We start from the raw sequence: 24,132 nt of genomic DNA on the forward strand, positions 1-24,132 counted from the left end.
CCTATTTTAACAGATAATGGGGAGTACATGTGATAAAATCACATCAACTATATAATGTACTGATGTTTTCCCAAGTGCTTTGTGTTTTGCAATGCAACTTTTATAACATGCATGTTTTAAAGAAGGGGTTGGCAATGTATGACCCACAGAGCTAGTGGATCTGGTTTGTGGAGCTTCATAGCTTTGTCTGTGTCTGATCTGGGCTTCAGCAGTGAGGAGCTGTGTGCTGGGGCCAGGGAACTAGAAGCTTTGCGTCCAACACTGCCACTTCTCTCCTTTCTCCCCAAGGCTGCAGTGCTAAAACAGCTTCTATCTGGAACAGAGCTGCTCTGAGGCCAGGAGGTGGGAGTGGGCGAAGGAAGGCAGGGAGAAGTGGCGGCAGCATAGAGGTAGCTTCTAGATTCCCAACACTGGTACAGCTACTCTCCAAGAGGGAGCTGTGCTCACACTGCAGCCATGGAGCAGGGGGCTGGGGGAGAAGCAACAGCAGCTCAGGCACCATTCGCAGCTGTGTGGTTCTAGCAGGGGCACAGGGAAATCTGACATACCACCTTGGCTTGAAACCAGGTTGGCGGTTCCTGCTCGAGAGACTTCTCCATCTTGCTATAGTTCAGTGTGGTCTGCAGAGGTCCTTTTTAAAATTGTGCATGGCATTCTGAAGCATAGCAAGGTTGTTGGAAAATTTTTCCTGTCCTAATTCTGCACTTTCCTAAGTGCTAATATATCATATGTTTGTCCTCAGTGAAAACAGTGGCAGAACTAGCTTCATCTTGGGGTAATGACCATTCTTGCTTCACCAGAACAGAATGGAAGGTGGTGTCAGGATGTTTTTGGAACACAGGATTGAATATTATTATGGCCTGAATGATAGTGTTGCCCCTGGGTCGGGGTCAGGGCCAAGTCTAAGTAACAGGGTCCTATGCAGTCCAGCTATGTAGAGTAGGCAGTATTTTGAGCTGCTTCCTGAAGAAAGTGGAACAGAGGTGACTTAAACCATAGTTGATGGCTGAAGCTGGGTCAAATGATATGATGACAAATTCCTAGGAAGTAGATGGGTGAGAGGTTTGCTAATTCTGTGTTGTCTTCTACTTGGGTGGAGCCAGGTATGGCTGTTACATCCCCACTGAAACCTGCTGAAGGTTTGCTACAAGATGGCACGTTTTGCAAAGCAGCTGCAGAGTTAACTTGCCCTCATCCTATGCATCCTTGGTGTTGGAACACTAATCGGGAGGCTTGACAAAGTAGTCAGTCATGGATAATCATCCTGTACTTTGTTAAACATGTCCTTAATAACTAACAGGTTTAAAGAGAGCTAGAAGGAAACTCTTAAATGACAGCATACCATAAGCTGTGGGCTATGTTTGATCTCGCAAGGGATCACAAAATCACTTCACTTGATGTGGCTCAGAAGGTGCATCTCAAGCCAACTTGCTCAAGCTGTAGCATCTCTGCCATGAAGTTACTGCTGCAGTTAACACTTAAAAGTAAAGCGTCTCTTAGCTGTGCTACTGTAGTTGAGTCTGTCTTTTCATTTGGAACAAACAACTGTTGAGCTGCTTTGAATGTTTTATTTGTATCATGGTGGGGGTATTGGCACCAATCACCATACTCTGATCTTTTTAGGTACACACAGCATTTCAGGCCATGTATAATTTGGCTTCCAAATTATGTCAACATTCTTTCTCGTGCATTCATTCTATTTGAGCAACCTTTAACCAACTGCATTGTGGCTGGAGAAAATCAGTCCTTGCTACGTAGGGTGTAGGCCTGAATTTTGAAACAGAAGGTGTATTTCATTCATGTGCAGTTACCTCAGTTTTGCACACAAATTGAATTATGAGTAACAAAACAAGCTTAGATGTCTGACTGGTAATTTTACATGTGCATGTAGTCTCTGCAATTCCACTAAAAAAAAATCCACCTTTGTTTATCTCAAGTTTATTTGATTCACGTTTCTTAAACTATATGATCCATTTTGCATGGTGGGCATCAGATTTAGCCAGGAGAGGCAAATTTTCCTTTTAATATCCAGTTTGTGTTTTTGTAGACGTCTACAAGAAGAAGAGCAACAGTTCAGAACATCATCCTTGCCTGCCATACCAAATCCATTTCCAGAGCTCTGCAGTCCTACAAGCTCTCCAGTGCTGACCCCTGGGTCTTTACCTCAAAGTCAACCTGCTATTAAGCATGTGAGTAATGAGCAGTTTCATGTCACAGATTTTTTTTACAAGCTGATGGTTGATTATTTTTAATTTCAGTTTGAAAGGCAGAAGGAAAAACATAAAAAATACTAGAAATATTTATATATCTTGTCCTTGAGCAGGGTAACACAGAAAAGAGAATAATTTCTGCAACCAGATTTCAAAGCTTTAAAAGGTTTGTAAGTACAAAGTGTTATCAGCAGCTCTTTCAGTTAATGAAGGATGTTTGTAGTGAATGAAGCAATAATGTTTAATATCCTTGTTTGGATTTAATTATGCCAGGCAATGACTCATTTACTTCAGAAGTCTGGATAATTTGCTTGGAGTTAGAGCAGTAATTGGGTAAATTACACTGCATATTTTAGGAGCCACAGTAGTGCTTACTACCTGTTGCTGATTAAAATTCAGGGTTGCTATAAATAGCTGCCTATATTCTTTAGAGATATTGTATCATCTTTATTGGTTTTACTGCATAAAGCTGCACAAAAAGCAAAGTAATCTTCTTAAGACCATAGCTGAGGAGATGGGACTGATCAGCAGAATGAACATGGGGAAAGCTGACTTAAACAGCTCTTGGAGTTCTTTACAATGGAAATTGAACAGATTGGACCCACAGCACAGCTCTCATGATGTATAAGACAATGAGCATGTAGGTGGTGTCTTTTTAAAATATCTTTTTTTTCCTCCTTTTCTGCTATTCTTCACCCTTTACTGAGCATCATTTCACCACCTCTATTTCAAGAGTGCTCTGGGACTAATAATGGAGGCTAAAATTGAGCCAGAAAAACCTGAACAATTTGAGGGAGACTAACATAATTTATCATTTTATGCTAACATATTTTCATTTGTGTTTGGTGCAAATATGATTTGCCCTTGGAACTACAAGGTGTGAAATGTTACATTACCTCACTTATCTGTATTAGTTTGTCTAGAACAGTTCTGCAAATTGAAATTTAAACAGCTCCTCACAGCTGCCTGCATTAGTAATACAAGGGCTAACTTGAAATAAAGATTCCCAATTGGTCTCCACACAGTAATGAGTCCCTTAATGAGACTTTAGAAGGAGTCTGATCTGAGGGCTGAGTACTGTGCTGTCATACAGTGCTTAGAGAGGTTAGAGAGCCAGGATGCCTTTGGTGCTAGGGAATGATTTCTGTATCCAAGCAGACAACAATAAGCAATTCTCTTGTTACCCGTGGCACTTGATGGCAGAATAACTTTGCTGCCTTTCTTCCAATCTTGAGGGCATGTAATGAAAGAGACTGCAGAAATTTGGAGACTTCAATTACTCCTTCCTTTCTCCCTCCCTCCATTCCTTTGTTTTACACTTTAGGGGTCAGCAACTTTTTGTAGATTTAATTTTTTTAATAAAATGTAATAAAGTGCAGTCTGTAAGGTAACTGAAGCTTAAAAGTCCTAATTGAATGTTGTATTTCTAACATCATAAAGCAAATTAAGAATCTGAATAAAAGTAGCTTGAATACATTTTCATAGATATGCTGTAATTTCCTAGATCGCAGATGAAAGAGACAGCTTTAGTGTGAAGGTTACATATTCATACTTACCAGCCAATGAGAATCAGCCTTTAAGAAGGTATATAATGTACAAATGCAAAACAGTCTTATTTTGCATTTAACTTAACCAGCTTTTCTTGCATGTTGGTTTAAATCGGAATTAATATGTGCAGTTTAAATCAGTCCACCCTAGAGTGCATGGGATGAGACCAAGTACAAGGGAAAAGTAATACTTTCTATGCCAATTAAGCCTGTAGATGTAGTGGATCAGAGGCTAGTCTGTCCAAGTAGTTAACTGCTACATAGATGCCCGTCCCTTGAGACCTGCAACATTAAATAGTTTATAAATCACAGGCTACAGCAAAGTCTTAAAGTTACTGACAGATAAAAATTTTAACAAGTGTCCCACAGATGAAAGGCTCCATTTTGCATTACCAAGCTATAGGAACCAGTTGTTCCCCTTTATGCTGTGGCAGTAGGCTTGAGGGGCTTTGTTCTCACTTACACTGTAAAAAAAATGAATTAGACATCTCAGATTGTGTTCATAATAGCTGATAGATGAAAGTGCTGATTACTGATTAAAGCTGCCCAGCCTGTAATAGCTAGAGAATTTTTGTTTTCACTTGCCACAAAAGTATTAGGAAATATATAGGGCAGTTACATGTTCCGCTAATCTTATGAAATAGAAGCGCTTGACAAAATATATGGAACTTTACTTGCAGTGTTGCTCTATGTAAACCAAAGATTGGATTCCTGCCCAAAGAAGCTGGTAGTTGGAAGTGGCTAGCAGCTTTGTAGGGGAGTCAAAATATTATGTAAAAGCACGGAGTTTTTTCAGCTTAATGCTTGTAGAAGAGCTTTGTTTGAAACCATCACTGCAACTGAAACCTACAGATTTCTTGTGTACTTCATGTCATGTACATAGAAAAACTACTGTTTTGTTCGAGTTGCTGCTGCTTGATTCAGGAATTACTTTAAGACATCACTAATGCACTGGTCTAGGGTTGCTATGCATATTCTCTGCCCTGTTTCAGAAGGGTGCAATGTTTTTTAAATTTTAAGTAGGGCAATATCTAGCATTGGCTTAAGAACCTGTGGCTGCCTTTGTTTTCATGATAGAAAAGTGTAGCACACACTTAACATTTCAGTGGTACGTCAGGGAGAAAAATAACAGAAGTGGAAAGAAACCTGAAGCCATCACTCACTGGTTCCCTCTTTGCAATACATTGTTTTCACTTTTTCTTGAAGGTGAATGACTGTATTTGCTTTCCTCTGTAAAAATATATGTATATGCTATTAAGATAAGCTTGTATACAAATGTGTGTGTGGTATGAAACAAGTGGGACATCTGATCACAGCAAGTCCTCTAAAGAGTACAATTCAAAATGCATCTAGATCTTAAAAAAGGAAACAGACTTTCCGCATTTCAGCGAGAGACTAGATATGAAAATATGTAAATGCATAACTATACCAGTTTTAAAAGAGGCAGATGGGCAGCTGAATTAAGGGATGTCACAACTGATGCCAGATAGTGGAATTTCTACATGAACCTATATGATAAATGCATGACTTTAGCAATCCTGTGTCATGCAACTTTCATGAGGGAACTGAGACCAGGTGAAAGGGCAGTTTGAAGTGCTGTCATCAAATCTGGTGCACTGTTAAAAGAGAGATAAGGTCAGGGAAAGCTCATTCTAGTGTGATCGGACATCTGATGCATCAAGGAAATTAGGAACAAGTAACAGGACAAATGTGCTCTTGCAGTGAGTTGCCAGCTGTGATGTAAGGCTGAACAGATGCAACAGTCTATGTGAAGTGAATGAACAGTGTGTAGTCCTGAGCATCAGCCTATCCCTGTTAAATGGTAGAAGGGGTTTCAATAAAAAGTTGGTATACTGAAGACTTGAGTAAGAATAGAGGGGGACTGAGGGGTGATTTAGTAAACAGTGTGTTTGGGGATGTTGGTAGGTGGGCCATGCAACAACACAGGTAGGTAGGAGAGGTGGGCTACAGAACCAGAAGGATCTGAAAACCATTGCTGTAATGGATGAGACCCGCAGTACATCTGATAAATAAGGAATTATGGTTCTTCAAAGACACTTGCTAGAATAGTTGCTGAATCCCTAGCTGTTGTCTTAAAATTGTGACCTGATGGAACTACTGAGTGAAAAGCTGTGTTATCCTTAGATTTAGACAGTAAATTCTCACATCTTTGGAGAGGCCTACATGGAGCAAAGGCCAGCCCTTCACTTTCTACCCTGTGCATTTCTTTTTTGTAAGAGCATTTGCCGCCCCTTCTAAGTATAAAGCTAGTATGAAACTGCACATATATAATTGCTCCTAGCTTGTGTTGGGTGCTTGGCGGGGGCGGGGAGGAAGGAGTGGTAAGAGAGGTGTATCTAGATCTTTGCCCTCCCCCCCAATTTAGGGAGGACAGTAATTACAGGATGGGAGTAAAGACAGCTAAAAGATTTTAAATATCCTTTGCTTAACTGGATAAATATGTTTATCTAAGAAAAATTATAACCAGAAAATAAACCAGACCAAGACCAAACATTTATATATAAGATTGCTAAAAACATCAGACAGATAGATTACCACTAATTGAAGTCCATCTCTGTGTTGCTGGTATAAACCAAAAACTTGTTGGTAACTTAGGTTATAATTTCTGGTTGTGTACAAATATTTTGGAAGAAGTATGCAATAATTACATGTAGGTCACTGCAATGCCACAGGATATTAGTCTAAAGTATCTTGTGCGAGTCAATGAAGCTTTCAACTGTAAAAATAGGGCAAATTTCTCACATCCCTCTCTATACAGCCCAGGCAAACTTCCAAGCAGCAGTTGATGTACCTAAGTTATTTACTGTTTTGTATCAAATTTAACTCACAAATGGTTATAAATTAATATCCACCTTTATTCCAGATTTAGTTACCCTTTAAGAGAACTTCTGTAAACAAACTTTCTAGTTCTAATTAGTTTAATTACATGTTGGTGAACAGATTTTATAAATTGTCATCCCATAAAAGCTTTATACTTTCCTTGTTTTGAAGGCAGGGGTGCTAGTTCCTGAAAGACCAACAGTATAAAATTATGCACATTTAGGGTAATGTATGCTTGCTGTGCAAAATTAGCCCTCATTCCATATGTAAAAGTTGCATTGGAGTAACACTAACACAGTGTTGCTTTATTCAAATGACAAGTGCTGGCAACAGGTTGAGTCAGCATCAAAACAAAGGCTTTTATTTCAACCTTTGCCTTCTAACAGGATACTCTGTAGGGGCCTCGGTCTGCAGCCTCTTGCCCTTTTGCCAGGCTTCCTTAGCTGAGTTTCTGAAGTCCCAGTCACAGAATCTGCACCAATGGTTAAATTTTAGAAACCTTTAGCTTTCTGGTGTATTTTTTTAACCCTGGCTGCAAATTTCCAAGAGCCAAAATAAGCTCCCAGAACTTCAGCTGTACACTTATGAGTCTCATAAGACAAAGTGCATAGTTTCCTACCCCTGGTGTCTTGTCTTTTTTCTACCGATTAGGTTGTTGCAATGATAGAGTGGGGAGAATTGGGAAGGTCAGACCTTCCATGCAGAGCTGTAGGATTTAGGAAGGTAAAAACTGAGTCCTTGCACCTTAAATGGTGTTGCCTTTTGCTTGGAGAGAAGAGACTGAAGAGAGACCGTAGATTTCTAGTGTCCACTAAATAAGCTATACACAGTGCACAGCTGCTAGAGCAGGGTGTCAGACCCGCCCACACCCCGGGGTGTATCCAAACTGCAGGGTTTCTCACAAGCCAGATACACATGGGTAAATGACAAAGGCTGCAGCCTAAGTGGCTGTGGAGCAAGCAGCCGTGGGCCAAGCTCGCCTCATGCTTCTGTCAGCTATGTCAGCCAGGGCCCCAGGTCCTGTGGCAGGCCTTGTCCCCTGCTAGCCTTGCCCCCAAATTCCCTGGCTTATCAGGAGCCCAGTGGGCTAGATGGTGTGGCTCTGTAGGCCATACATTTGACATGCCTGTGCTAGAGAGTAAAGGAAGTCACTCCACAGCACAAAACCTGAGTGGTGCTGCCATTGGCTGTGGGGCTCTGGCTTGGGTCTGGGACTAGATTCAGATGAATTCAAGCTGTCTCTGCCCATCTGCTAACTCTTGCTCTAGATGGCTTTGAAACAGAGAATCAAGCATCTCTCAATCATTGCTTTTTGCAGGTGACAGTATTGTAGTTCAGAAAGGCCAAAAGAGAAGTCCTAGAAAAAGCCCTTGGTTTTTTCTTGTGTTGAAACTTACTTTTTTTTTTTAATTCTTTCGGTCATGGAGATGGCCGTGCTCCCAGGAGTACGCTGTCTGTTAGTACACAGTGCTCCCATAGTGCTGGAGCATGCATAAGCATGCTGCTTAGTTGCAGCCGATGGCTGGCCTTAGTAGAGTCAGATCAAGAGCACTCCTCCAATTGGGGTTGCCTGGACCGAGAAAACAACCATGTAAACGTGGCTAGCCCCATTGGAGCCCAATAAAACAGGCATAATAATATTTGTAAAAGTTCAGAAACCAGCTTGAAATAACATGGTAGCTGCAATTAACCTTTACAACTACCTTTATACAAATACCAAATGCCTCTTGTGGCTTAGAGCAATGGTACATTAGCATGCTTGTGTGTGAACTATAGACTTTAATATATACACTCCTCACCTATGTGTCCTAATAGAATTTTAGTAATATGCAAATGATATAAAAGGAAATAATGTGGTGACAGTAACTTAACTAAAAATAAAACCAGTCTAATAAAATCTATACTGTTTGTTGTCGGCAGTTAGAAGAATAAGGCCTTTGTGGGTCGAGGGAACAGGATGTAATATATGAGAGAATGCAGATTGATTGGTGCTCGGGACAGCAAGAGGCATTTTTTTAAATGGGTGAGTGATGCTAATGGTGGATGGGTTGGCAGCACTGACCAGATGGAGCCAAAATTTTAGTAACTACAATTAGACTTCAGTACAGACGTGTTAAAGTTAATAGTCATCATTTTCATACTGAAAGCTTTCAGTATTAACCTGCCCCAAGAGTATTTGGTGTGCTCACTTTCAAACTATATAAAAGCAGTCCTCATTTTAAAGATTGAGGCTGACACTGTCCCTTCTAAAAGAGAAATGTGCAGATGGTACTTGTATGGCAAACAGTGTCTTTGTTTAAAACTGACATTTGTTTGGAACTTAACTCTTCACTTACATAGTTATTTTGCCTGCTAAGTTGATACCTGACTTTATAATTTTCTTATTTATTGGCATGGTGATTTGATGTTTTAAATTCATCCACCTTCATTCCAGTTCCTAAATGGACAGTACTTTAGTAGGAATTTAATAAACCCCCTACAGGAAAAGGACATGACTGAACTACTTCAGGGATCATCCTTTCATGACTCGCATTTTGCTCTTTTGGTTTATAGTTTCCTTTATGATGCTGTACTTGTACTACTTTGTGCTGTCTCGTACCCAGAGCTGTAGAATTACTGGTATATTGAAAAGGTATTTTGTTTGGTTAATGTTAATCCCTTCAGTCAGTGTGTTAAAATTAATCTTGCAGCCAGTTAAACCTGAACTTCTTAAAAGGAAGGATGAAATGCGTACCATAAAAAGCACTTGCTTGGAGGCTCTGCATCAGCATAAGGAAAAATTCCTGTCCCCAGCTGTGCAGACTTGGGGCCTGTTCCTGTACCTGCTAGTGTTCCCACTAGGGTTGTAGCAGGGTCAGAATTAACTTCATTGTGGTGTAAAGGAATGGGTCTAAACTTAGCTGAAGAGTTACATTTCTAAGGCATTTCCTGGCACATGACTTGCTTTGCATATTAACCAAAGGAGACACCCATGCAGCTGCCTTGCTGACTGTAGTAGGTGGCTATGACTGCCTCTCCATTAACTGGCAGGACAGCAGGTAGCCTGGTTGTTTTAAGCAACTAACTATGATAGGTTGGATGGTAGACCTAAACTGGAATTATTTAGTTTGAATAAGGGAAGATTGAGGGGAAGGGGGGGTGATAAGGGGGATTCTTCAGATTAGGTTTTTAAGTAAAAATTAATTGTTCTCACTGTCTGCAAGGGATAGGCAAGATGCAATGGAGTTAAATTACAGCAATGAGATTAAGGTTAAATATTAAAAACTTTCTGACTGAAGGTAGTTAATCCTTGGAACAGATTACCTAGAGCTGTTGTAGAATCTTTATCACTGAAGTTTTTAAGAGCAGATTAGACAAACACTTAGTTTAGACAGAGATAGCCTGTCCTGTGCAAGGAGTTGGATTAGATGACTTCCAGCAGTCCTTCCAGCCTTATGTGTCTGTGACTAAAAGGCATGTGCTAGAACCCATTTAAAGGATTCTGCCTTGCTCTCAGACTCCATATATCACACTTCTGTTACATCTGCATGAGTCTGTGCAGTGTAGCAAAACCAGTCCAATTTTGACCCTTCAAGTCCGCTTCCCCTTTGTAGCAGGTATGCATGTATGTTTCTCCATACTCTCCATCCATAACATTGAATTCTGAATGTATCTTAATTTACTGAAAAGACAAGTGGTTTCCCACACGTTAGTGGAGTGGGCATTAGTAATTTAAATGCAGTGTCACTGCTCCCAGAACCTTGGCTTAATTCACCATTAACAAAGTCTGCTTTATTAAATTGTGACCGTTTGTAATACTTTACTTCTGTGGTTCAAGTACTACTGTTCTAAGCTTTAGTTAACTGGGCAATAAGCAGGCCTTTATTCTTTACTTCTGCATATGACCTAAATTGAAACCAAGCTGGTGCTGGTTAAATGAAGAGTAGAGAGCCTGTTACCTATTGTAAACTTTGTACAATATAGTTGGCCACTTCCTAACAAAACTTGGTTCTTTGTCAGAGTCCTTAAGCATCTTAAACTAATGCATCATGCCATACCTGCTGCTGAAAATATTTTTCCAAGGTAGGTGTTTGCACATTCTGCCTCCTGCTATCAGAAGTATTGCAGTTCTCTTTAACTGACTTGTACTACTACTTCTGTTATAGTTGTATGCTGTGTTCTTACATTTTTTTCCAGTGTGAAGGAAATGCTCTCTTTTTGTGTAAGCAAACTATTCAAAAGAAAAGAGACTCTTAGCTTAAGAGGTAATATAAACAAGATTCTTATCATATAATGGTTAAGGGATGTTGTCCCTCAGTTGCTAATCAGATCATCTTATGATCTCCCTACCCCCTGCAAGTCTGATAAAGGTTTGGCTGCATCTAGAGCAGTGGTTTGAGGCACCCCTTGATAGACTCAGGGCACCCCTTCATAACTTTTGTGAATTGAGCAGCTCCCCATTCTAAAGACTAACTTATTTATTGTGGTGCTTACCTCCCTGTAGAGGGTCTAGACAGTAGGGGTGGAACAGTGGCCAGGCAGTGAAAAGCCTGAGCCTGCACCTGTGAGCCTACACCTAACCCCAAGTGCCCAGTTCTAGAGTAAGCCCCTACCAAACACTTACCCTTCTGCCTATAAAAACCAAGCATCATGTGAAGATTCTCCCCCTGCACTTTAAAATGTCAGTAACAAAAGGCATGTGCGGGGAAGGTGTCTAAAGAAATGTTATGTCAGCTCAAGATTGCATCTCTGACTTTTTCCTCAACCCATCTAGTAAATTGGAGAACGCTTTATCCTTTTATGACTTATGCTTCAGCTTTCTGCAAATTCATCAGTCAGAGGCCAGGTCTGAATGACTTACAGTCTGTTGTAATGAATAAGTTTAACATTCTATCTCTTCTATGGAGTCTTTTCCCAAGTTTTCTAGCACTACATTATATTTTTCCAGTTTTCCTAATGCTTTCTTCTTCATCTTCTTGCAGCATGAAAGATGCATCTAAAAGTGAAAAGCAACCTGACTAGATATGTGGGAACCATTTAAACTGAAGTGCAGATTTGAAACATTTTGTATAAAGTTAACTAAAAATTATACAAGATTTATAATCTCGTTAGTAGTGTTCGATGTTATTAAAATACTAGGCTGCAGGGTTTTTTAAATTGTAAACTGAGGCAGATAATGTCTTTGTTTTTGCATGTTGGGAATGCAGCCCTGTATTTACCATCTTACTGCATTTCTTTTTTATAAGTTATTTCTAAAGTAGCAGTATTGGGACTTAGCTTGGTGAAGTTATACGTCTTATAGAAACAGCACTTTTATATTTTCTCTTCCACTGCTCTCAAGCCACCTCCAGGTTTGATACTTTAGTAATTATGATTGCCAGCTGGTTTTTTTTTCCTAGTTTATACAGCTTGGAATGGTTGAGAGTTCAATAGCTTCCTGCTTGAGCATCCAAAGGTCTAGCTCACTTCCAAACACTTTAGTAAGGAATTACAAAGAGGCTTAAAAAGAAAGAAAGGAAGGGATGGAGCTGGATTGTTTAAGTAAGACTTGATTCAAAGAGCACTGCAGCCCATTTATGGCCCCACTGTGAGTTGGTGCCATCTTTACCTCTGCTGTGTTTAATCATATCACTGGTATGTATGAGAGTACTGCTGAATATACATCTGAAAAGTCCTGGGAAATATTGAGTGATGCTATTTAGAGGAGTATTAATGACATGCAGAAAATCAGGTCTTTTTGCCCTGGACTGCTCAGGAAGGTACACCTTTCAATCAGTAAAATGCAATGGTGAAAATGGGAGGGGTTGTTTTTTTTTGTTCTTTTAAATATTCCAGCAATGCCATATAGGATATTATGTTCTTACAGTCTCATTCAATTCAATGAGTGTATAAGAAAGGCCACTTTTTTTCTTTCTTTGTTTTTTTTGAGGGGGCGGGGCAGGGCAGGGGTGAGGAGTAGAAGGAAGGGAATCTTTAAATGAATGGAATATAAAGTCTCAGGCTACTTTTAAAAGTTTTATTAATCTTAGCAGTCTGATCCAGTTATGGGAACCCTTGTCCTTTAGCACAAGTTTAGCATGCTTAATATGAATACAATCTCTGTGACAGGAGTGTCAAATTCATATGGTCCCTAGGCCAGATGAGTGGACAGGGGCTGGTCCATGGGCCAGATTGAGCCCACAGACACCTTCCCCACTCCTCCTTGCATACTGGATCCACTGCAGGCAGTGCCTGTTCCAGTCAATGCCGCTGCATGCAGTACCCTATTCCATTGGCTGCATGAGCACCCACTCCCGCCAGCCTGGTACCCATGCATGTGGAGTGGATCCCAGTGGATCTGGGGGAAGCACTGTGTGCAGTATGTATCCCAGATCCCAGAGTGGCCCAGAATGGGTGCATACGTCACGTGTGGCCTATAGGTCAACTCAGATCCAGGGCCACCACCATGAACTGGACAGTGCAGCTCTCCGGGCTGCATCCAACCCCTAGGGTTGATCTTTGACCCCCCTGCTCTATGAAAAAAACCCATCATCTATGGTGACTTGACTGGAGCGCCCCCTTATGGGCTTATAGGCTACACCACGCCCCCCCCCCCCCCCTTTCCTGATCTAAAAAGCTCCTGGCTCTCTTGTTGAAGTATATCCCACAAAATTTTGTTTTCACCAAGATAGGGATAAAATGAACATATAGAAGTTTTGTATCAAGTCTATTCATTTTAATATATCTACGTCAGCATGTCTGAAGTCTTTCAACTTGGTCATAGTGCCAAAGGTATTTGGGAAAGGCACACAGACACATGCTGCATGTTAGTCCAGAGCTATATTTCATACTTCTGTTTGATAAATTTATTTGCCTATTGTAACTAAATGTTAAATTTAAAAACATTGCACTTGTGCATAGCTTAATTTTAAATACAGTGGTCTTTGCATGTCTTTCAGATGGACATGCCTGCATGTCTGTCCAATTAGGAATTGGCAATTCAATAGATGCCTTGGAGTAGACCTCAGTACACCCTTCGTTGCCATGTTCCTGTTCTCTTGGAGGGACAGAAAGAGCAAGGGAATAGGGCTTGTTTTGTCATCAGTGGACTTCAGAACCAGGGGAAGTTGTAGTTACTCATCTCTGACTAATCATTTCCCCTCCTTCCCCAATCTGCTGAACATTTCTGTGAGAGATGAACTTGAATTATCTTCCAATCTTATCTGTGCTCTTTGACCTGTTCAGCCTCGGCAAGAGGAGGCTGAGGGGGGACCTGGTGGCTGCCTACAAACTCTTCAGGGGAGATTAACAGCAAATAGGAAGAGCCCTGTTCTCCCCAGCACCACCTGGAGTGATGAGGAACAATGGTAATAAGCTGACGGAGAATAGGTTTAGGTTAGAGATCAGGAGGTAATATTTTACAGTTAGGGTGGCCAGAATCTGGAACCAACTTCCTAGGGAAGTGGTCCTCGCCCTTACCTTGGGTAAATTAAAAAAGAGGTTAGATAATCACCTGTCTGGGGTCTTGTGAACCCAGCATTCATTCCTGCCTGTGGGAGGGGGTCAGGCTAAATGATCTGTTCAGGTCCCTCCTGACCCTAGCTACTAAGAAACTATGACCTCTCTTACTTCCACTCCCAGCCACAATCTCCATGAAATGTCTGCCAGCTGAGCTGCTTCATGTGACAGAAATAGCAGGTACTATTTAGTTGCAGAGATATTGGCATCTGGGAGGGTGGTGGGCTTTGAAAGGCTTTTTCAGTTCTTCCTGGGGCTTATGTTAGAACTGTCTTTTGTGTAACTCCTACACACAGGTGTTTAAATAAAATGCTGAGTGCGAGTCTGCATGTCTGTCCAATTTAACATTGGCTGGACTGACATGACAACTGAAGGTCCATATTTTGTTTTGGGGGACAATTTTAAACTTCAAGAAAGCAGAAGTTGGCAGCTCCTTTACAGTCCTTGAGAATGACCCATGTTGGAGGCTTTGCAAAATCTCTGAGGGTGCCACTGGAATTCTCTTTGAGCAGCAAATGTTTCTTTTTTCAGCCAGCAACTGTGTTGGAGTGAGCAACAGTTGGAGTCTACAGACCAAGCCCTTTTTGATGTGGCAGGCTCTCCAGAAATATGGCAGCAAGTTGCCTCTGACCTTTCAAGCTCTTCCTGTGTTCTGAAGAGCTGTCCTGCATTCATAACACCTCTGTCAAAACATTCAATGCAACATTTTTCAGGCCTGGTTTAGATGAAATGTGGGTTAATTTCTCTAAAACAGGGTTTCAAGGCTGTAAGTGACTTTCCTTCAGTCCATACCAGTGCTCTGCAGTATGCATTGGGAAAGGTAATGAACTCATTCTAATGCCAGTCCTCATAAGGAAGAAATCTGCTGGTTTATATTGGGAGAATGTTCTTTGTTAGAGGGGAACATGCTAAAAACCTGAACATTGTCTTGTGTGCATCTTGACAGGATTTATACACTCCTACGATAGGGTAAGTCTTTTCAATTAGTCTTTAAAACCAGCTGTCCTAATATAGCCTGGAATAAGCTGTCAGTCTCCTTATTTCATAATACTTTAAAAAGTGAAATTAATAGAGCGTATACGTTGGCAGAACTTCAGTACAAATTGGTACAGTAACAAATCTTGGATCATTTGATTTTTATTGTGTGTGCAGTCAGATGAGTAGAAAGAAGAACCTTGAGTACTCTGGCAACAAACCCATAAAACCCAATTATTTCTTTTAAGTTGCATCGAGGGTCTTATCAATGTCTGTCTTGTTGGTGTATTTGTGTATGAGCAACAGTTGAACAGAAAATCATTTAAGTACAGTCTGTGTTTGTTGATATTCAGCAGCCAGCAAAATGTTTTATTCTTAAATGCGATTATACATAGTAAAAGCTGGGGGAAGGGAAAATTGGCAACTTCTGCAAAAATTTTCTACTTTTCATACCACAAAAACAAGACTAGACCAATCTTCAGTAGAAATCTTCATTACCCAAAATCATTTTTGCAAAAGGAATTGTCACTGGAAAAAAAAAACAGTGTAAAGTTAGAATTTGGCTTGTTTATGGAAATCCAGGTTCAATAGGAAAAGCAGCATTTGAAAAGGGAAAAAATAATAATGGGTTTAGAAGTAACATGTCTGATTAAAAGAATGAACTTTGAAGATGCAGCATGTAAAACCAGTTGTATTTAATTCAAGAAATACTCTTGTCTGCTCCTGACCCAAAATAATAAAAGTGGAGGGGTAGAGAAGAGAAGTATGTTTTGCAAGTCTAAATCTATGAAGTCAAATTTATTGCAGATATTTTTGTGATATAAGTGAAGATGGTAATGGTGATGATCAAAGCCAACAAATCTTAATAAGTTAGTAAAAGTTCATGCACCTACGAAACTATCATCTGACAGCTTTATTTGGAAGTATATCTCTAAAAGCTGTAGAATTTTCCTGGGATGAAGAGATGAAACAAGTATCTAGTTTTCTGGTTAAGGAAAAAAACTAAATACAAATGCACACACAATATATATGCACACACAATATACAAATGCACATATACACACACACATATACAAATGCGCACACAATATATATGCACACACAACAATGCACCATTTTGTCCAAACTTGTCTGTGTTTTTCAATTGTAATCCTTTTTAAAACTATTTAAAAGTAGCTGGGCTTGACTGATGCATATAAATGGTTCAACATGTATTTTGAATGGGAATGATTTAAAATTGATAAAAATTAAATTTTAAAAAGTGCCCAGATTTCTCCAGGTGGCCTGGAAAAAATGTCCTTGTGAAGGAAGTAGTAAATTCTATATCAGTGCTTTATTTTCAATTTTGGCTCCTCTGTGCTTCATTTTCAGATAGTTTCAGTGACCTAGATTTTTCTCAGAGAGCTCCTTCAAGAAGCACCATGTTGCAACTATTGCACCTACAAAATCCTTTTAAAGGCTGTCCCTGGTGCCAGGACAGGAATAAAGTTTCTAGTGTTCTTCTGTATAAGTGGTTTCTTTAACTTTGGCTGTAACCTGTGTTAAAATGTGGGGCAGGGAAGGAGACACTATGCTTAGACATACTAGAGAGAACTTGTTTATAGGTATTATATTTTATTGGCATAACCAATTAGCTCCACTTCTGAATGAAGGCAATTCCAAGGCTATAAGATCATTCTGTCTGTACGTGTTTATGTACTCAAGGAAACTTGCCTACCACTGGCCTTACTAAAATAAGATCAAACTGTTTCTGTCTTCTCTGTTCTTCAGTGTTACATATGGTTTCTCCAACCTAAATAACACCAGTAAAGCCACAGCCTGGCAAGCCCTGTAGGTGTACAGTTTTCTATTGTTCTGTCAGAGTAACAGAGAGCAGCAAAGTCTTTTATAAATGCAAAGTTAATCTGTTGATCCTAAGTCTTTCCATCTAAAAAGTTAATATTCACTTACATTAAAGAAAAGAACTAGGCAGGTGACCAATTCAAATATTTCTTTAAAGCAGCTCACAACCCATTTTAGCCTTCAAGATATTCCATGAAAGATGTTACATTGGTTCTTCCACTGTAGAAAAGGGCAATAAACTGCATTCATGCAAGAAGTTAATCAGGTAGACCAATGGTATTGGACAAACCTATTTGAAAACTGCCACAAATTCTTCAGTTTGCAGGGTAGATGGGAATAGGGAATAAAATTTGTTCTTTCAACCAAGTTTGGAGATATGATGACCTATAGTGGCACAACAGCGGAAAGAGATCTCGGAGTCCTGGTGGACGCAAAAATGAACATGAGTCGCTAGTGTGATGAGATTAATAAGCAAAGCTAATCGCACTCTTTCTTGCATCAGCAGGTGTATCACGAGCAGGTCTAGGGAAGTGATAATTCCCCTCTATGGAGCATTGGTGAGGCCACAGATGGAGTACTGTGTCCAGTTTTGGGCACCACACTTCAAGAGGGATGTGAATAACCTTGAGAGGGTTCAGAGGAGGGCTGCTCGTATAGTTGAGGGCCTGCAGGTAAGAACCTACAAAGACAGACTGAGGGACCTGAATCTGTTCAGCTGCTGCAAGAGAAGGCCGAGAGGCAATCTTGTGGCTGCCTACACACTCATCAGGGGGAGGTCAACTCTGTTTACCAGGGCACCCCTCGGGTTACCAGAAATAATGGCCACAAACTGAAGGAGAATAGATTTCGATTGGACATAAGGAAGAAATTCTTTATGGTATGGGATGCCAAAATATGGAATGGGCTTCCAAGGGAAGTGGTGCTTTCCCCTACCTTGGAGGTGTTCAAGAAGAGATTAGACAGGCATTTGGCTGGGGTTACTTAACCCCAGTACCCGGGGTTACTTAACCCCAGCCCTCTTTCCTGTCTGGAGCAGGGGGTCGGACCCGATGATCTACCAGGTCCCTTCCAACCCTAGAAATCTGTGAAATCTATCAATGAAATCTAACCATGTCTTGACAGCTCCATAATAATCTGAAATTAATGTTGTGTGCAGAAGTAAAACTCATTCTAATGATAAAACTAGATTTTTCTATCATGATATTCATTTAGGTAAATTTACCTCATCAGGCTTACTGTTGAATAACACTAAAATTTAAACCAGTATATTGCCTTCTGAATGTAGTCTGATAAATTTTCATCAAAGGAAGGGTTTTGCAACATCCTGCCATGGCCTAGCAAGGTACTAATGAAAGCCAGTTTGGTTATGTTTGGATCCTCCTACTGATCAAATTATAGTGGGCTTTAATGTTTTTATTTAAGGTGTAACAACATATAAGTAGGTATGCTCACATATATTTTAAATGTGCTGAAGTAAGTGTGTAATGAAATGGAAAAATACTTACTTATTCACTTGCTTCCAATTTTGGTTGAAGGCTGGTTTGTTTTTCAGTGGTTAAAATATGTACAAGTTAACAGTAAAATTACGTAATACTTTCTCTTCTTCCCCTACCACAAGGGTACTTGAGTACGAGACATCTTCTCAGATGTCTCTGTCCCATTGGCTGTAAACAGATACTTTGTTTGTCCTGGGAGAAAGCCTTTTGTCCCAGGATCATGTATATTGTCCCATTTCAAGTCCCTCTGAACTACGCCAGATAAAATGTCCTAATATTCCCCCTCCCCCCCCCCCCCCCCCGGGACATCCTGTTCTTTGTTTTTGTAGTGATTGTTGTTCATTCCAGGGACAAGCTGGTCAGGCTCTGTGCTCTCACTGGCCACTCACTGGCAAAGGAGCAGCAATGTAGCTTGGAAGGGAGTGTGTAAATGACTGTGCTGCTCCTGTTTTTAGTTTAGCTCAAACTCCAGGATAATTAGTCCTGGGTTAAATGAGACATCTATTCATAACCTAAGTAGCTAGGGAGCTCAAATCATCTGTATCTGGTATTTGAAATTTTGTACTCTTATCCACGATGTTTAATACATTTGGAAGGGATGTATATTTAAGTCAGTATGGGGAAAAGGACTGTGAAATAGTATGGTTACATGCTGTACTGTACATGGTATGATATGTTAACTTAATTAAAGTTAATAAGACTTGTGGAGATTATACTCCAACGCATTTAGCTAATACAGCAACAGATATTGAGTTGCTAAAGCAAGCAGTTCTTCAGTGAGGCATACAGAATGAAACACCTGGTAGCTGATGTACAACTGTTACTACAATGAACCGTTTGAGCGTCAGTCAACATGTCCATTAAACCTCAGTTTTGGAGGAATTTGTCTTGAGTTTAGGAAGCTTGTTTGAGTCCCAGTAAGAATAAACTTGAAAATATGTGAAGCAAAATGTTTTGGGTATCCAGCATAGCAGTTTATACTCATCTGAAAACAAAGGCATGCATTGGGTTGAGGTTTTTTTTTTTTTTTTGGGGGGGGGGGGGGAGTTGTTTTTTGTTTGTTCTGGAGTTTTTTATTTCTCATTAGTTGAAACTGGGAACATACTAGTTTTAAAATGCTGTTCTCACAAGATTAAAGAAATCTTGGGAATGCTAAAGGAAGGAATATGAAACAAGCATGCAAATGTTTTTGTTTGTTTGTTTTCCCCCCTTACTACTTATGGATTGTTTGAATAGTCAGGAGATGGTGGAACCCTCTTGTGGAATCTCATAGTTAGTTTTCCTTCCATATTGTAATGATGGTCATCTTTAGCTTTGTTGCTTTACCAGTAGGGTATGGAGGATGGAGACAAGATCTTGGATATGAAATGAGCTTTGTAAGTGCCTACATAGGCAGGGGTTTGGCTCTAAAAAGCAATTTAATGGGTGGAAGTGTCCTGGCTAGTGGTTTAGTTGCACAGATATAAATGCCACCCGGGAGAATGGGCTGAGCTTTATCAGGCTGTGTGGCTGCAGGTTCTAAAAGGAGCTGCCATCAGCAAAAAGTATTATTTTGACCACATGTAGTGTTGATGCACATAACTAGAGTGAAATACAGATACCAGGGTATATGAGAGTTGGTAGACTGGGAAATAGATCCAAGACTTTAAATGAAACTGGGGAGGATAACCTTGAACATAACTGAGAGAAAACAGCCCTGAGGGAAGGAGGAAGATTACTATAGCATTGCGATGCACAGTATTGCAAAATAGACTATTAAAATATAGCTTGGAGATAGAGTGCTGAAAGCAGTCTAAGGTTCGGAGAAGGATACATGACCATGTGAGCATTCTGCAACATCCTGTATTAACGTTCTGCGAAACATTCCACTTGTTATGTCTCTAACAAAGGCATCCAACTAAAAAGGTAGAACAAGGATTTTGCATTGCCAAACTAACAATACTCTCAGCATTGGAGTGAATTAGTGCCATGCTTATGAGCACAACTGCTGCAGGAGAGAACACGTCAAGACCTTCATATACCTAGATTCTAAGGCAGAACTTTCGGAGGGTGCTGTCACAAACAAGAATTTATAGAGGAACCATTTAGCCTTCTTTATCCCTGAGCTCTTAGTGAAAACTAGCTTTCAATTCCTAATGGGCTGCGTTCAAATACTATGCTCTCTATTTCCATAATGTCATGTACTGCTTGTTCGGCATCTTTTTAATTTGTGACATTTTATTTAGTCCAAATTAAACATGCCAGATGTAGCCGATTTAGTGGCTAACAATCATGAGTGAGGGGAGGGAGACAGAGCTAACATTATAGCCTTCTGTTCTCAAGGGAAGTTTTTTATTTCTAGTTCCACAAGAGAAGTTGGAATGGTAACCATGGCAGCAGGGAATTTGTCCCTGTAAGCTGAGCAAAGGGTTAGGTTGTGTATGTTTTGTTTTTAGTGCCCCCACCAGGAGGAAGAGATACAGAATGTCTGAAGTAAGGATACACAAGGGAATCTCAGGTAGGTTAAATTAGAGGGGATCACCATGGCATCAGAACTCATTTTGTCACTGATGTCCTATGGTCCTATCATAGCATACAGCGTGGATAATGGAAAATAAGATTTTGTGCTGTAAAAGTCTTACCATTTTAAAGCCACACATGCATGCATTTTTACACCTTCATTTTAAGAGACTTGGTGTAATAAACTTGATGCATGACTCCATTCATACTTTTTTGTGGGCGAGATGCCATCTTGTTTAAAAAAACAAGGTTTTCTTCCCAGCAGTGAACAAGTCTTGGCCACACTAAGTTGAATGGAAATTCTGTGCCTGTGTGGTGCTTGCAGTTTTGAAGATGGAGCCATCAGGCAGTCTGCATCAGAAAGGAACCTCCTAGATATTGCACCAGGAAGGAAGCTTTTTTCCTCTTTTGTTTGGTTACTCCTTGAATTTGATCTAAAAGGAACTGAAGAAGGTGTTTCTCCATAGGGTTTCCATTACCTGGCACAAATCACCAGAAGTTTTAATAAGTTTTCCCTCTTAAAGTAGCCAGTAAAAATCAAATGTACTAACAAATTTAAAAAAAACAAAACACCTCTCGTGATATTCCCCATTATATAACTTTTTCATGGCAGGGATCTATAGGGGGTTAATTCTAGTTACACAATTAATGCTGACACAGTTGCACAGAAATAGCTTCCTAATGTGAGCAGCTCTGTTACAATAATGCTTTTTTTAATGTGACAAACTGAACTCTAAAATATTCTCAAAGCTGCAGTCGGCAAGAATTAACCGGCAGAGAGCAAACACTCTCTGCTTGCAATCTTGTGCTTTCAAGCACCAGTAATTTGTGAAACAGGAAGTTAAATAACAGTGCTGAGGACTGCATCCCAAAGAATGTACCACTGGTCAGACATTATGATGGCATACCAAAGCATAAGTATTTAAACCTGCCAACCCTTCACCCTCACCTGCTCATAGAATAATATTAATTTGGCTCTACTGGAAAAGCCTTTTGCAAAGTTCAGCTGAAGCTATCAAGCTGGAGGGCTTCTTCTCAATGCATGCTTTGAACTCTTAAGGGCTTTGTCAGTGCAAAAGGACAATTGTACTTTTTTAGCCATGTGAAATAGTTTTAGAAAGCTACACCTGTACCATTAAACAGTCCAGGCTTATGAAGTGCCTTAAGAGTATATCGGTTCTCAGTTATGAGTATTTAGCTGAAGTGTTCCTTCTCGGCAGTTTATGCCATGTCTCTCATCTCTCTCCTTCTGCACTGTTGCAGACTATATCCTCCTTCATGGGTCTGTCCTTCAGATAGTAAAAACTATATGTCTTCAACCACACATAGCAGGGGCACATCCCTGAAGTCCCACATACCTCTGCATAGGTAAACAAAACTCTTGGGGTAGAGGCAACATCTTTTATTATACCAACTAAATAGTAGCAAAAATCTTTTCTTTCTATTTAATTGGTCTAATAAAAGATATCGTCTCTACTGCAAGAGTTTTGTCTGCCTATGCCTTTAGACTAGCACAGCTACAACCAGTAACCCCTCTGCATATGTAACAAACTTGTATCTTGGTGTTGCCAACCCTTGAGGCTGTTTCTCTTGATTCTAGAAGTTGGAGGTTTAACTGATTTTACTCTCATGGCTGCAGGCATCAGCACTAAAAAAAAGTAAAGAATTCCAGATCATATGAGATTTCAAATTTCATTTTTAAGATGGTTGACTTGTATTTTAAAAGCTTGAGATAGCAGCATATAACTTGTCAATAATGTACTGCAAGCTTTTATCAAATTGCGTGTGCAGCATTATATCTCATCTCTCTTAAAAATATTAAGTGCATCTTTTCATTTATTGATCTGTCTTGGAAATACTGTTAAATGCATTTTTTAATTTGCTTTTGTTATGGATTAGTTTTCTCATGGAAACCAGATAAATTAGCTTACATATTGTTCAAATTTAATCTCATGATTTCTGGCTCTTGCAATAACTTTTGTCTCCATCCTCAGTGCGCAAATACTCAGGTTTTAACCATGTCTGCTTTTTGTTAATATTTATTTTGTAGCAAAAAGGAGCCACACCCATGAGCCTGGTTCCTGTTGGTCTAGATGCTGTCCAAACACAGAACAAAAAGACAGACCTTGCCCCAAATACATCACTATCTGGTGACCAACCCTTTCTGGCCAACATGCCACAACAGAAGGATTGCCTACTCCCCAAGTGCCATTCTGTTCTCCTTTCCCTGCCTGATCCATTGCTCTGCTCTCTACTCCCTCCTTATTCACTGCTCTGCTTTCTTCTCTGCTTTATCTGCAGTATTCTGTCTGCCAGATCTGCAGCTTGCCAGGTGAAATGGTTGCATGTTACATACTACTTGTGGCACATGTGCCACGAGTTTGCCAGCCCTGAACTCACATATTTATGCCTTTTTTTAATTATTATTCTGAATTAGATCAGCCTTAAGACTGGTCAGAGCAACACACTGCTAGAGCTCTTTCCATCCCTCCCCTCTCTCCTCTTGAATATTTTGCTTTGTTTTTAGTTTATAGTCACTCAACCCCTTTTCTTTCCTATCACAATATTCACATCCAGGGAGATTGCTGTTAATTTTGAAACACTTGAATACTTTTCTAAGTTCAAGAAAACCTTTGATAACAGTCTCTGTTGCTTGCTTTATCACTGCCCCTTTCTACTATTATCACACCACTAATCAAGCGTATATGCAAGGATTAGCAGGGTGGAGGGGGGCTAGTGAGAGCTCTTTTAGGCTGTTCCCTAAACCTTCATGACCTGATTTTTCTCCTGTAAAGTTTGTGGTGTAGGAGTAGAAGGTATCTTTAGTTTACCCTCCCCTTCATCTCATGCTGGAGAAACAACCAGCAGCTTTTTCCTTTCCATCTGAATGGCTAGCTAATGACTTGTATCAGTTTATTTTCAGTGCTGTCTGTGCAAAAATGTTTAAATTGCACGCTGAGATTTCTTTCTTGATGGGCCACAGATTCTGGCATTTATCAAAATGTATGCATATGCTGTAGGTGCTCTTTAGACTCCATCAGTGCAGTCCAACAAGGGAATGGACCCTGCTCAGCACAACTACCAAGCATGGGAGCATCAGTAGGAGCAGATAGGCATACAGCAGTGTGATCATGTTTTTGTGTTTGTTTCTTTTTAAGAAAAAGAAAGGAATGCATCAGTATAATGTTAGGAAAGTATGTGTGAAGCAGGTGAGGGCAAAAAATTCTTTCCAATGAAAACCACTCT

At 40.1% G+C, this 24,132-nt stretch overlaps 1 protein-coding gene across 5 annotated transcripts in view; it reads left to right on the forward strand.

The window, feature by feature from the left end:
• Positions 1-24,132, forward strand: part of GRB10 (growth factor receptor bound protein 10) — a 201,342-nt gene that overhangs the window by 113,954 nt on the left and 63,256 nt on the right. For all 5 annotated transcript variants that reach the window (XR_003094437.1, XR_003094438.1, XM_025206119.1 and 2 more), the window contains one exon: positions 2,048-2,189. Coding sequence is in view for 3 of the 5 variants with exons in the window: in XM_025206119.1 (XP_025061904.1) it covers positions 2,048-2,189 (142 nt within the window). In the remaining 2 variants the exon portion in view is untranslated. The remainder of the gene's footprint in view (positions 1-2,047; positions 2,190-24,132) is intronic.

The sequence above is a fragment of the Alligator sinensis genome, unplaced genomic scaffold (genome assembly GCF_000455745.1).
Source record: "Alligator sinensis unplaced genomic scaffold, ASM45574v1 scaffold796_1, whole genome shotgun sequence".
Lineage (NCBI taxonomy): Eukaryota > Metazoa > Chordata > Crocodylia > Alligatoridae > Alligator > Alligator sinensis.